The sequence below is a fragment of the Anopheles arabiensis genome, chromosome X (assembly GCF_016920715.1).
Source record: "Anopheles arabiensis isolate DONGOLA chromosome X, AaraD3, whole genome shotgun sequence".
Lineage (NCBI taxonomy): Eukaryota > Metazoa > Arthropoda > Insecta > Diptera > Culicidae > Anopheles > Anopheles arabiensis.
Genome location: NC_053519.1, coordinates 6183562 through 6198246, shown reverse-complemented (window position 1 = coordinate 6198246; position 14685 = coordinate 6183562). Strand labels below are relative to the sequence as shown.

Below are 14685 nucleotides of genomic sequence, written 5' to 3'. Positions count from 1 at the left end.
CGAATGGCAACGGTAAGCCCCACGGGTATGTGCTGTACTGCGATTACGTGAACCAATCGCCAATGGCACGCTTAACTGGCAGCAAGCAGCTGGGGCAGCGGGAACTGGGCCTGGAGCAAATCACTACCTAAGACCAACCTCCAATGTGTGTGAATACGATTATGGATTATGCTACCCAATCCAGCTATTTAGTTACCGTTAGTGCCGCACCGCAACGAACGAGTGCGTGGAGATGGTAGCTGGGAGGGTGGAAGCGAAAGGACGGTGTCCGTTCCGCGAAACAGGCCGCGAAACGGCGACGAACCTGCCTCTTCCGCTCTAATGGAGGACGCCCGGGACACTCAGCGGAGGAGTCGGCGGTGGCGGTGTGCTGGCACTACCCTAAATAGGATTATGCAAACACTGGCGAATTGCGCGAAGGCATCGCGCGCGCTCGAAACCGTCAGTCCCTTCCGCTTCCCGCGGCGTTGCTCGGCTGAAGTGCTCGGGTCCGGCACGGTCCTGCGTGTGCGCCCGCGCTCAGTTCGATCCCGAAGATAGGCCCGATAGTACGTCGCCAAGGTACTGCTGTGCTTACCTGCGTCCTTGTGCATGGTGGTGGTGGTGGTGGTTGTGGTGGTAGTGGTGTCCGTCCCGCAATCTGGTAGGCAACGCGGATGGATCTCGTACCGCCCGTAATCGCTGTGCAGTGTCTTTCCGGGGTTGTGGCCATCGGACGAAAGTGTCCCGCGGTTGTGATTGCCGATCTCGAGATCAGTGAGCCAGTGAGACAGCAGCCGTGGCAGAATTTGCTGTGCGTACCCTGATCCCCGCCTGAGAAAAAAAAAAAACTTGAGCAATTAGTTAGTGCCCCATTTGTGGAGCGGACCACCCGCCCGAAGTTCAGTCAGTAGGTCGCAAACGGGGGAACGGGGAAAACAGAGGAATTACATCAGGGCCGCAGCTTTCCACGAACGGCGAGCACAATGAAGCCCAAACCGCGACGGTGGTACCGCTGGTAGGCAGTGGGCTAGTTGAGGGTGGTGGTGGTGGTGACGCGAGTGAAGGCGCGCAGCTGTGAAACGAGGCAAAAAAGCCACCCGGCCCCCCCGTTCAGAGTGGACGACTCTGCAAGGTTGTTTATAGTCAGGCTAAAAATCGATGACGATTAGTGCCAGAAAGGGGGTACGGGAAGACTGATACTGATACAGAACGGCAGAAGAAGAAGAAGAAGAAGAAGAAGAAGGAAACCAACACAGCTATAGTGTCACCTCGCACACACACACACACACCTACATTATACCACAATCATTACTATCGCAGAATAGCGCTGGGTGCGTCTGTTGTGCGTCGTTCGGAGCGTGCTTGGGTGTCTGTCCCGAGGCGCCTCTTCAAAAATTGCGCGACAAGATCCCGGACCGTATCACGACGGGGGTGACGAAAGCCTGGAGCCTGATAGTGGTGGTGGGGGTCGTCGTGGTGGTGGTGGTGGTGGTGGTCGTGGTGCCGGACCAGCAGGACGGATCGATTGAGCGCGGCAAAGGGAAGCGGCGGACGGCGATGGCGAGCAGGGTAGCGGTGGTGCTCGGTTTGGTACTGGCCAGCCTGAGACCGCTGGCAGTGGAGGGAAAAATTTACAGGTAAGTGCGTTTCACAGGTTCTACGCAAGCTGGTGGTCAAATTGTGTCGCGACGATGAGTTGTAGTGATTGCGGCAGAACCGCAGTGGCCTGTTAATTTGGTGGCGAGAAAACAGAAGGCACTAATCGGTCTGGAAGTAGGTCAGCTGCGCAGTTGACGTGCGATATGAAGATGTGTGATATGTGCCTTGCTGGATAGCAGTAAGCAGAATGCAAAGAGAGCATCTATGGAAGGGGTGAAGTGATCAGCCTGCATCTCCAATAAAGCCTACTACTGCCTCAATCAACCAAGAACCTCAACTCGATGCAATCAAACTCCGACATATTCGACATCTCCAGCAATCAGATACATCTGGATATGTTAAACATTTGTTCCAGTAGTGCTGAACAGAGAGGTTTGTTGTCCATTTTTTCGTTCCAGAAATTACTCCGACATCGGCGAACTGTCCAAGAATCATGCCAGCCTGTCGCTGTCCGATATACTGCCAACACACCAGAAAACATACGACAAAAACCGTGCACCTAAGCTGCTAGGTCAACCGACAGTCGTCTACTTCCATGTCACTGTCCTATCGATCGACTCCATCAACGAGGAGTCCATGGTAAGCACCACCACTACTGTTGCCATGTGTTGCAGCATAGTGCTTCTTGCTCGGGTCTTTGCTTTATTTTGCTCAACGACCACTTCCTCTCCCTGTTTCTCTCTTTGTTTCTCTCTCTCTTGTTTCTCTCTCGCTCTCTCTCTCTCTTTTGCTATGTGTAATAGACGTACGTGGCGGACATCTTTTTGGCACAAAGCTGGCGCGATCCGCGCCTACGGCTACCAGAAAACATGAGCGAAGAGTACCGGATACTGGACGTCGACTGGCTGCACAGCATCTGGCGGCCGGACTGCTTCTTCAAGAACGCCAAAAAGGTGACGTTTCACGAGATGAGCATACCGAACCACTACCTCTGGCTGTACCACGACAAGACGCTGCTGTACATGTCCAAGCTGACGCTCGTCCTGTCCTGTGCGATGAAGTTCGAGTCGTACCCGCACGACACGCAGATCTGCTCGATGATGATCGAAAGTTGTAAGTATGGGCAGTACCAGGGGCAGGGATGCAGGGTTTTGTTGAAGAAGTTACGAAGGAAGAAGTTGGCGGAAGAGTTGCCCGAGGTTTGGTTTTGGTGGTTTTTGGCCCGTGGAATCCTGAAGCGTGTAGCTGAATGTTGTGCAGGCGGAGCATTTGGAGGTGAGAGATCTGGCTTTGGAATGTAAGTTGTTGTGTGTTACTCGTAGATACTGCTATGCATACTTCAGCTCCAGCAATGCCTATTGGTAGTATTACTGTACCCGTCTGGTAAGAGTTGTTCGGTAGCTTGCTAGACAATTTCGCAAAGGTTCTACGCTCTGCTTCCAATACCTGGGGACGACCTCCAATAGTCCGGTTTTATTCGCAAGGATGTACCAGGTATGCATTCTACAGACTCAAGTTCGCAGGCAGAGTTCTACACCACATCGCATCTATTTTGTTGTTGTTGTAGCCAGTGACCCAATCAGCGATTTAGCCGCCTCAGCTCGATCAAAAACATCATCACCGAGTAGCTCGTCTTCAGCATGCTGGCGAACGTTTGCCACGACACCTCGACGATGTCGCTGCCGCGCAAGGACAGGCTGCGCTGCGTCGCGAGCAGTATGATGCTGAGGGTGGTCCGGAACTCGCGCAAGGCAGCCGGCTGGTCCTTCCCATACTTCAGCCAGTCGGACCATTTATCGTTGTACAGCGTCCAGCCAATCCGCTTGTTCTAACGTGGGACGGGAAAGGAGGTAAAGAAAGAAAGGGTCACACACAGGATTTGATAGGCGTCCGTCGTCGTGCTAGGTACGCACCGTTGCCTGCAGGTCTTCAACGAGCTTGCAGCAGTAGTACCACTCGAAGACGAGCAGCACTGAGAAGATTGACACGCAGACCGACACAAAGTTGAGCCCGTAGTACGAGATGAAGAAGGTGTCGATGGCGAGCGAGAGCAGCGCGGTGTAGTACTGCACGGTGATGGAGAAGCTGTGGACCCGGTTCACCTCGCGCACCTGTCTGGGGAAAGCAAAATGGTTGTAGCGCGGGTTTATCTCCAAATCTCCACTCGCGCAACGTACTTCAGGACCACACAGTGCTCGCGGACGCAACTGCCCAGCTCGCGGTTGAACTGCTGCCAGAGGAGTTGCGGCTCCCGCGCACCAGCGGCCTGTACGTGGCGCTCCACTCGCTCCAGCAGCCCGTCGAACGCAAATTCCACCAGCAGCAGCTCGGCGTGCAGCACGGTCAGCATCGTGTGTATGCTGACGAACGTCGCAATGAACGCGCCGAGCCCGTTGAACGTCATCGGGCGCATGATGAGGTGTAGCGTCCAGGTGAGCGGCCGGTTCGTCGCCAGCAGGTAGTCCGGCATGCGGAAAATCTCGTGCCAGTGCAGACCGCTCGCCTCGTACACGACGAAGTTGAGCACGCCGTACACCATCAGCGCCAGGATCAGCACGTTGTTGGTGCGGAAGGCCTGCTGGCGCAGTGCGTGCGCTCGCGGGTGGCCCCGCATAAACCGCTGCTCGTTGATGTGGCGCTGGATCGGCTGCAGCTGGGCGTAGCTGCGAAGTAGCAGCACGTACCGCGCGACTATGCTGGTGAGGGTGAACTGCCCGCACAGCAGGCTGACGGCGAGCGGTGTGTTGTGCTCGATGTACGCCACCGCCCAGGTACGCCACAGCCAGATGATGGCCTGCGCCGGCAGCAGCAGCTGGTAGAGCAGAAAGAGGGCGCGCAGCCAGAGCCGTTCGGTACGCAGCTGCACACCTGTGTCGGTTGGGGTGATTGAAGAAGAATTGAATGTGAAGACACGCAGCAGGCTGGGAAGGCGAACGGGCTACCGTGCAGGATGAACTGGTACTTGAGCAGCACGAAGAAGTCACTGTCCAGCTGGAGGTCCAGAATGGGGGACAGCTTCTGACGGACGTACTTCCAGAGCGTCATCTTCTTGTCGACGGACGGCACCGAGCGTCCTTGCACTACTGACGCAGCGGCCGTGCCATTGCTGAGATCTTATATCGGGAAGACCTCCCCACAGGGTGTGCAGGATTAATAATGCAGAGTAGCAAAGTTTTTGGAAGAAAAGTTGAGCGCAGCTGATGTCCTTAATTGTAGGGGTTTCAAATTTGTTTGTAGACTTCATGATACAATGTGTTCAAACATGGCGAAGAAAGTTTCTTTTCACAGCGATTGGATGTGTTTAGAAAAAAAAAAGTTTGTTGCTAGGTTCTTCCAGAAGATCTACCAGTACCTTATTTAGAGTCTCTACCAGTACAGTTCAACGTACATTCCGGTACCTTCCAGGAACGTTTGCGGTTTAGGTGTTGGAGTTGGAATTGAAGAGAAACTATGATATTAATTATTCAATTGTATTACTCATCAATTAAAAGCTCGCACGTACGCTGCTGCAAGTCTCATTCCCCTTCATTAGTATGGAAGATTTTGACAGCGAAGAGATACTCCCACCTCGCTCAGCGTGATTTACCGACGTGCCTCTCGCCCAAGGTCCTGGTAATGATGGTCAATCTAGGACATGATTTTTATGAAGCAACCGTGGCTCGTTGCTGCATTAGACGACAGCACATACGCGCCTGGCTCGCAATGAATATTCAATTCGGAGCGTAGGATAAAAAACAAAACTATAGGGACAAGATAAATCAACGCGACATTTTGCTTGCCATTGATCGATGGATGGACGGGTACTGGGCGCTGGGATGAAGGTGAAAATGTTGCGCTTGCGATTCATTTCCTTCTACATGCCTGATCACCATTAGGGGTTTTCACCCGGCAGGCAGTGTACAATAAAGTCTTTAATTTATAATGCAACCCAGCGCGATGCGACCGAAGCGAATCGATCCCAGGCAAGGCAATTAATTGGCCCGCTCTCGCGCGAACCGACTGTTTTTAATTGTCGAGCAAATGGGGCACGGGTTTGCGCCGGCCGGAGGCGCGCTTGAATAATGAAGTCGTAAAAGTGTTAGCAAGTGGGACGGTGTACCGCGAAGATGGATTCATTTCCTGCCCGCTTAAGTACCCGCGTGGATGAGTAGGTTTGATTCTTTGTTGCCACCATGCCACGGCGGTCCAACTGTGGCACACACACTCACACACATGGGTAAACGGATCCGCGTCTGGTTGTTTGATTTATTAAAATTAATAAACGTACTTCCAGCCGGCCAAGGAAGACCACTGGTGCATTTAGTGCTAGCAGAGGGTTTTTTTTTTGCGCTGGAATGTAACCTTGGCAAAGGGCTGCCCGGAATGTGCGCCCGAGTGGCTAGGCGTGGGGTGGGCCATTTTGGGAAACAAAGTAACAGCCGTAAATTCGTGCAAAATAGCGGCATTGCGGCCCTGTCTAGACGGGGCTGAAGTGCACTCAATGCAATAGTTAAAGATTGGTGCCGTGACCAGGATGTGAGCAGAGACAAATCGTGCACCGAAAACGTATCACATTCATTCGGGCTGATTGAAGCTTAGAAAACCAGCAGCCAGCATTTGCTACTGTTACCGTGGAAGCACGAAGCACTGATCGCGAAGAGTTCGAGCTCGGTGATGACAGTGGCACGATTTTGGCGTTTTGCGTCTTACGCATCCAACCCGCAGCAGCGGTAGCGGCATTAGCGATTTGTTGATGGTGGTCACGCACCTGTCACGGTGACCTGATTCGCCTGCTGAGCGGGATGTGGGCAAGGATGGCCGCCACAAATGTTGACGCAAATGTTTTAATGAAGGACCTTGCACAGGCGCGATCGGAAGATTTCAAGGCATGGTGGCGAGTCGTGACGGTGAAGCTGCTAGTCTTAAAAGCTGGAGTTTGATGGTATATATTTATTTAAGGTGTGGCGTATTCGCAGGAAACTACGAAGCCAATAAAAATTTAAATTCAACTTGCAATAACACAATTAAACTGTACAAAAAGTAAGGATGTATAGAAACTATATAAAACTATAATATATGATGTAATATAAAAAAATAAAAGTAAAGTATATTCTTGATGAATAACAGGCAATGAATACAGTAAAGGTTGGAAATAAAATGCATTTTGTACAGTGGAGGAAATTATGTTAAGCGTACCTTCAATTGTGAGCCAATTTGGTGTTTGGTTGAAACCCTACACTTTCAGAATTACATGAACATACACTTCAGATAAAAATTTTATAATTGTAACACTTAAATGTAAACTTAAAATAACTGAAACACTGTAATTGTTGCTATACTAGTGACATAAGCAATAGCGGCTAATTTTAGCAGCATGATTTACGATGTAGAACAATGTAAGCGCAATTGATTGAACAAAGACTACATTAAATTTACTGTGTGATAGATGATAAAACAGAGTTTTCGAAGTCACTTTCGAATGTAAACATTGCTATTCACCGCGTGCAAGATGTTAATCCACATCAATCTGACATTGCATTTCCATCGCAATAGTTTTTAATTTCTGCAACATGATGTTCAACACGACTCAAGCTGGATTGAGTCAAGGCAGTTCTTTGTTATGTGTTGAAAATCATGTGTTGAAACTGAAATTTCATTTTGAAGTAAATAAATCATTTGACAGCTGTTGAAAAACATCTTGGATGTTGTGAATAATAATGCTTACAATCGAAACTGACTTGGGAAACTCTACAAATGTTTAAGGCATACTTTTGTCATGTAATAAACTGTCCGTTAGACTGATGAATGTTAACTAGAATGGGTTGTAAAAAAGGTTTTTCCTACTTATGCTGTCTTAAGGTAATAAGCCAGACATTGCTGTATTAGTTTCCGAACGGAACGTATGTCAACGCTAGTTAAGCCGAATACAAATATTTAACACTGGAACTACGAAGTGTTTTTTTGCGTTTATTACAAAATTACTAGTAATTGTTTAACAAAACATTTCAACGAGCTGAACTTAGTTGTTAAAGTACATGGAATAGAAAATAAAGCTAAATTAAAACATTGTTATATACTTCAACAGAGCTAAAACACCTTTACAAAGGTGGTTGAAAGAGCAATGAACATTTTACTAAATACAGTCAGTCCAAAAAGTATTCGTCTAGCTGAATATTTTACAGAAATAGGCGAATTATGGCCGAAATAGGCATGGGACGGTAAAAATAATGATCAGGTTTTATAAAAGGACTATAAATACACACATATTGCAAAAAAATAAGCCGTTAAAATAGTGCAACAGCAACCAACATACATAAAAAACTTAAAAAAAGTCGTTTGATGGGCGCGCAAAAAGTATTCGTCCATCTAGCTTTTTAATCATTTACGATGGACAAACACTACGCAGACGTGAGTTAAATTTATTATTATCAATCTGCTTGTGATTTCCTTATAAATCAATGCATTTCTGTTGTTTCAATTGCACTGGAAGCGGTCAGAGAGGCACTAAAGGCGGAGGAGTTAAATGAATGGAGCAAGATGGCGAAAATCGGACCTTACTCCTATGCATAACCTATCCTATCCATTTTTAAAGGTTACAAAATGTGTGGGAGGCCTCGTTCCTTTGTTTGATCAGCGTTTGACCATTTTTCTGACACTAATTGTGTGACAAACTGCCATGTAAGCAGCCATCCTTAACGGTTAATCTATCGAAAGAAGCAGTTTAATGTCCAAAAAATCAAATATTACCAGGGAATTAGTGATCAATAATATCAGTAATAATTATAAAGATTAATTGAATCAGGTCTTGCAGGATGTAGTGGGTCAAAATACGCCCTTTTTGAGTTTCAAATGAGTTATGGCGTCGGTCAAGTAGTCAATTATAGTCATAAATACAATAAAAAACAAGATCAAGACATTTTTTTGATTGCCTCTGTTTTCTTACACATATTACGCCTAAAGTCTGATAGACGAATCCCTCTTGCGCGCCAATCAGACGACTTTTTTTAGTTTTTTAATTAATTTAGTTGTTGTTGCACTGTTTAAATGCTTATATTTTAGCAGTACGTGTGTATTGATAGTCCCTTTATCAAACCTAATCAATACTTTTACCGCCCCATGCCAATTGCGGCCATAACTTGCCTTTTTCTGCAAAATATACAGCTAGACTAATACTTTTTGGACTGACTGTACATTCTGTTTACACTATTTGATAGAATACTGCGATCAATTGAACACCAGTATTTCATAGCATTACTTAAATCAATTGTACACTTCAACAATATACATTTATTGTTTATTTTGTATCATTTGATTCAAGGATCATAAAGGATTTTGAAACTAAATTAGCTAACAGCGTACATTATGCTACCGCACTGCATACCTTCAGGCGCTTATCATGCCCATTGAGCGGCAAGCGTTACTTGTACCGTGTTTTTAAATCTGTGTTTGTGCGTCGTTAACTCAATTAATTGTTTCATGAATAATGAGTTCATATCTGAGGATAATAATAATTGCATCGGCTAGGGATGCTTTACGCTGTTTCAAGAACATACAAAATAAAGAAACAAATGATGCAATAACTATCGCCTTCTTCTTGTGAAACACGCCCGGTATGGTGATTTAGCTGTTAAACTTTCGAAACAAAGGCTTGTTAATGCCACCCATCCATATTTCCGCACTACAACCTGGGCTGGTCCATAAATTATTGAGCGTCGTAAATATAATTTACAGTACGTTCCCAAAACTTTACAGTGTAGAACCGTCCCGCTGTTGCACTGCTGCCGTGAGTCCAGCGAAGATGGAGGGGAAGCTGCATCGAACTCCCTCCATCGCTCAGCGCCCGAACCAATCACGGCCAATCGGACGCGAGGAGCGCAGCACCAAGCACGGTTCGTGCCTGGGTGAGCGCCCACCGAGCAGACCAATCCGGGAGAAGTCGTCCGCCGATGTGTCGCCGCGATTCGGCACGGAGAAGTCGCGCACAGCCATCGCTGGCCGCTCGCTCTCTCGCTCTCACTCTCTCTGTTAGCTTCACAAACCACACACACACTTCTCTCTCTCTCTCTCTTTCTCTCTGTCGCTTGCATTTCGATGCAGTCGCAGCCGAATGAAAATCCCTCACCTCCCCCCCCCCCCACCAAGGGGCACTCATTTTCCTTTATCTGGCTGTTGCGAGGCGTTCATCTCGCTTTGCCACGCAGCGCGTCCCGGTCGCTCACGCTCTCTCTGTCGCGCCGTTTGCGCACGCCGTGATTGCGCCGCTGCGAGTGCCGCTGCGAGTGCCTGGCCGGTTGCTGAGAGCGAAGGATACGGGTGGGATGTCGCACCGCTCGGCAGTTCAGTTCAATCTGTGTCCGACGACGGTGCAGTTCGTAGCGGTGAAGCCGTGAAACCGTGTTTTTCGAGCGTTTTAGTGGCGTACTGGCTGCTTCCGTTGCGCCTTGGTGCACCCATCCGGCCACCTTTCTCGCTGTTATACGTGTGTGTGCGCGCGCGTGTGTGTGTGCGTGTGGTACGAGGAGGCTTGTTTGGGCAGTGCAGCAACAGTGTCTGCAAACCGGTGACGTTACAGCAAAAGGAAGTCCTTAATTCCTTGGAATCGCTCGATTCCTTCTCCGCGTGTTGCTCGAGCGTGAGTGTGCGTGCATTGTGTGTGTGTCTGTGTGCATTGTGTTTGTTTTGGTTAGTTGTACCGTCTGTGGTGTTGTTTTTCGCATAGAATCAGTTTCAGATCGTTTGGCTGCAGAGCTTGCAGACGAGCTCTGCAAGAACCTCTACAATCAACACGACGCTTACGCTACTATCAACAGATCAGTTGGGGGACATTGATTGGGCGGGGGTGGAAAGCGTCTTTCAGCTCGGTGGTTTGGAGCATCGGGCAGACCCGAGTGCCGTCGGCGGGGTCTCTTGAGATGTGCTCGAGATATCCGATCTCAGCAGGCGACGTCTGACGCACATTCTGCCAGCCAGTTTAGATTGCATAGAATACGTCCATTGCAAGAATACGGCCTCCCTCCCCCACCCCCCCCCCCCACCAGTAAAAAAGCAGGAAAACGAAAGAGACTTTTGAATAATTTATGCCGAGACATCAGGAAATTGATGGTGTCCAGGCCTAGGTCACTGGGCAACCTTCGTCAGCAAGCGCTAGCGCGCTTTGGTTGGCGTCGGTAGCCTCCAGCAACTTTTGGCTCTTGTCTAGGCCTGCACCAGCCGTAGAAGCTGCTGCCCATCTATCGTAGGCTTTTTGTTTTTTTTTTTGTTTGTTTCCGTCTCTTTAGCTCCAGCTGCAACTCCCCACTCCCCCTCCCCCCGCCGAACGAGGGCGGCGTCCTAGTGGAGTTCCGCGTGCAGCGCCCCACGCGGCAAGGGGACGTACCCGAGTGTGTCTGTGCCCTTCTCCGTGTGTTTCCGTGTGTGTGTGTGTGTGTGTGCGTGTGCGTGAAAATGCAACCAGCAACGGCCGCCCTGCTCTTGACACTAGCGCTCGCCGGTGAGGCGTGGGCCGCCCACCGCAACCAGTACCTGCGCAGCTTCCCGGTCCACTCGGTGAACGATCCGTGCTACGACGAGGACCGCCCGCGCCGCTGCATGCCGGACTTTGTGAACGCCGCGTTCGGCGTACCGATCGACGCGTCCTCGACCTGCGGCCAGGGCAAACCGGCCCGCTTCTGCGATCTGCGCGACCCGTCGGACGGGCAGCCGCCGGGCGGTTCGCAGACCGGGGGCCGGTCGGGCGCGCTCGAGTCGACCTGCGAGATCTGCGACGAGACGGACGCGACCAAGCGCTACCCGGCGCTCGCCCTCACCGACGTGCACAACTCGAACAACGTGACGTGCTGGCGGTCGGAGCCACGGTCCGGCACGGTCGACGCCGGCCCAGACAACGTGACGCTGACGCTGTCGCTCGGCAAGAAGTTCGAGCTGACGTACGTCAGCCTCATGTTCTGCCCGCACGCGATCCGGCCCGACTCGATGGCGATCTACAAGAGCGCCGACTACGGCAAGAACTGGCTGCCGTTCCAGTTCTACTCCTCCCAGTGCCGGAAGCTGTACGGCCGGCCGACCAAGGCGACGATCTCGCCGAGCAACGAGCAGGAGGCGCGCTGCGTCGACCACAACCGCTACAGCGTGGACGGCGTGCAGGGGTCGCGGATCGCGTTCAGCACGCTCGACGGCCGCCCGTCCGCGCCCGACTTTGACAACTCGGTCATCCTGCAGGACTGGGTGACGGCGACCGACATTCGCGTCATCTTCCACCGGCTGCAGCCGGCTAGTGGTGGTGGCGGCGGTGGTTCCGCCTCGCACGCCAAATCGCAATCAACCGAGCTGCTCGGGGGCGGCAAGTTCGGCGGCCTGCCGAAGAAGGCGTCCGATTTTCTGCTGCACGGCGGCGGCGGGCGCGACAACCCGGCCGCGGTCGGGTCGGGCGTGTTTACGTACGCACTGTCGGACTTTGCCGTCGGCGGCCGGTGCAAGTGCAACGGGCACGCGTCCCGGTGCGTGAAGGGCGCGGACGGGAAGCTCGAGTGCGACTGCAAGCACAACACGGCCGGCCGGGACTGCGAGCGCTGCAAGCCGTTCTACTTCGATCGGCCGTGGGGCCGCGGCACCATGCGGGACGCGAACGAATGCAAAGGTAGGTGCGGGCACTAGGCAAAAACAATGGGGGAAAAGGGGAGGGGGAGGGGGAGGGGGTGGGAAGGGGCAAAAAGGGAGTCTGAGCTCGGCACAGCCGACGGTTGTTACCGGTGCGTTGTAGCGAGCAGCACAAAAGCCTCACAAAACAAGGCACACACACACACTGTTCCGGCGGCCTGCTTCGGTTGGCCGTGGGAGAGCAAAGTTTCAATTTCTCCTTGAAGACACCTATACTACCACGCTTTTTGGAGATGGCAGGAAGAAGAAGAAGAACAACAACAAAAACACAAACCCCTTGCAGGTTGAACTTTGCCGGAATGTCACGTTGCGCTGCCCGGGAGGTGCAGGCGGCGAAGCAAGATGCATTTTGTTTGCTTCTTGCCTACCTTTTGCAACCGTAAAGGACACACACACACACACACACACTGAATGCACCGAAGTTGCGATCACGAAAAGGGAGCTAGAGGAAGGGGTAGATAAAAAGAGAGAAACCAAAAACACAGCACAAAGAAGCGTAGACGTCGGGCGCGAGCTTACAGGACCAGCACTGCACAACGCTCTGCGGGCGAAATGGGCGAAAACAGTTCGTCGTCTACTTGCAGGGTGGTGTTGTTTTCTTCTTCTTCTTCTTCTTCTTCTTCTTTTTTTGGAAGTCGCCTGTTAGGCTCACCCTGTCCTAGGATAAATATTTATGGTTTGGTGTGTTATTTTCCTCTTTTGAGCAGCCCGTTCTGTTTTCCCACCACGGGCCACCGCGGAGGACCTTTTACGCCCCGTCCGCAGACCGTGCCGATGATCTGGCAGCAGTCCCGAGCAGCAGCCCGAGTGGCAGCGACGATATGATTCTTCATCATCATAGAGCTTGATTATTTCCACTCTCTCTCTCTCTCTATCTCTGCCTTCGTGACGCGTAATTGAAAGTAAGACGCATCGCTTGGAGTTGGAGATTTCCGGAAGTTGTTGTTGTTGTTTTTTTTCGCCCCCATTGGACATCAAAACTTCCAAAAAAACCTGCGACAGCTCTACCTGAGCTGAAGCGTATCTGAGATAAACATCCAACCAAACACACACACACACGCTGACTTTACAGTAATCGATATGATCCTACAAAAAACTTTGGCGAAGAAGTCCAGCACACTGGCGGCCAGAAATCGATGCTCTAGCGGGCCGGAATAAATGGGCTGATACCGGTACGTGTCCCGGGATCACTTGCGGTCCCATTGTGTCTGTGATTTCGCTCCCTTACCCGCTGCGTCCGCCATGTGTTCCGGGTTTTGCCTCTCTCACACAAACACACACGCACACACACACACTGTCACTTCCGGCCAGTGCTCGACCGAATAAAACGGGGCAGGAACAGCAGGCAGGAAGGCTGTGTTGTTTTTTGCAGCCCCTTTTATCCCGAAATGAACCAACGAAACGCCAAAAAAAAAAAAAAAAAAAAGAAGGAAAAGGGATTAATGTCCTCAGCAGCAGCTACGGCTCTACTACGGCTCTGACCAATGCGGCTGGGTGTGTGTGTGTCTGTGTGTGTCGGCGTGGGTGGGCACAACAGGCAGGGAGTCGACCCTGCCGACAGATCCTTCCACACGCGTGCACGGATGGCTGCACGTGATGGGCAGAAAACCCCTCTTGGCCACTAACTCCCGTTCCCATTTTGCAGCCGTTTGCGCCCTATCGCTCGAACATTGGGATGCTGCGATATAGAGGATTTAGTGGTGGCGTGAGTTTATAGTACCTAATTTGGTGTTTGCAGTCCGTTGGAGTTGAGCTACTTGTTGACGGTAGCACACTAACTGCTGACAGTTTTGACAGAGACGGACGGACTACTAGCCGGTGTGGTTACTCTCAGTGCGAGTACGTCAATGTGCAACATTGAGTTGACATTACTTCTATTTCTCAGCAATCATAGTTGAGTGAACGTATTTTGGTTTGTTTGTGCAAAACGGGAACTTTTTGCACAATTCAGAAACACACACACACACACACACACACGCACACAAGGTTTACTGCACTGTGTTTGTTGCAGCGGCGCACTCATCCTCGCAGGCCCCTTGAGGCTGCCAAGATGGATGGGTTTTGGTTTGTAGTGCAGGGGGAAACAACAACAAAAAACCCCTTTCCTTTCCTACTTTTCTGCTTGTGGGTATTGCTGGCTTCATTTCTATTTTGCCCTGTGTGTGTGTGTGTGTGTGTGTGCTGCTCCCCGGTCTCGCTGCAACACGCGCATCGGCTCAGGGCACGAACGCTGCCCGGTAATCCCGGCGTAAGCCTCCCGGGTCCTTGAGCTGGTGCCCGGGGGCTGCAAACAGGGCTGCATCTGCCTCGAGAGGCGGACGCTCCCTCCCTCCGTTTCTCCCTCACTCTCTTTATCTCTCCATCTCTTTCGGCCGCTTTCTTTTGTCTCCTGTGTCTGGGTGATGTCTTTATCGTCCGGGCCACGGGTTTTTGCAGATCAGAGATATCCTTGCTGTATTTCCACAGGCC

General features: G+C 50.9%; 2 protein-coding genes across 5 annotated transcripts in view; both read left to right on the top strand.

Moving 5' to 3' along the window:
* Window positions 1–478: 478 nt before the first annotated feature.
* Window positions 479–3727, top strand: LOC120906511 (glycine receptor subunit alpha-4-like). 2 transcript variants are annotated; one of them, XR_005740106.1, is made up of 4 exons: window positions 479–1619; window positions 2040–2220; window positions 2385–3075; window positions 3149–3727. XR_005740106.1 is itself a non-coding variant. In XM_040318242.1 (3 exons), exons 1-3 carry the CDS (start codon window positions 1540–1542, stop codon window positions 2880–2882), a joined length of 759 nt encoding a protein of 252 aa, XP_040174176.1. In that variant the 5' UTR covers window positions 479–1539; the 3' UTR covers window positions 2883–3727. The 2 variants fall into 2 exon arrangements, 1 of the variants encoding a protein (XP_040174176.1); XM_040318242.1 differs by having other exon boundaries at window positions 2385–3727.
* A 6162-nt stretch (window positions 3728–9889) lies between these two features.
* The window catches only part of LOC120905892 (netrin-B-like), a 58517-nt gene continuing 53721 nt past the window's right edge, over window positions 9890–14685 (top strand). The window contains exons 1-2 of one of the 3 annotated variants that reach the window (XM_040317192.1): window positions 9890–10192; window positions 10839–12196. In XM_040317192.1, the coding sequence (XP_040173126.1) occupies window positions 11005–12196 (1192 nt within the window). In that variant the 5' untranslated portion in view covers window positions 9890–10192; window positions 10839–11004. Of the gene's footprint in view, window positions 10243–10838; window positions 12197–14685 lie in introns of all 3 variants that reach the window. The other 2 variants (XM_040317193.1, XM_040317190.1) reach the window with 2 other exon arrangements.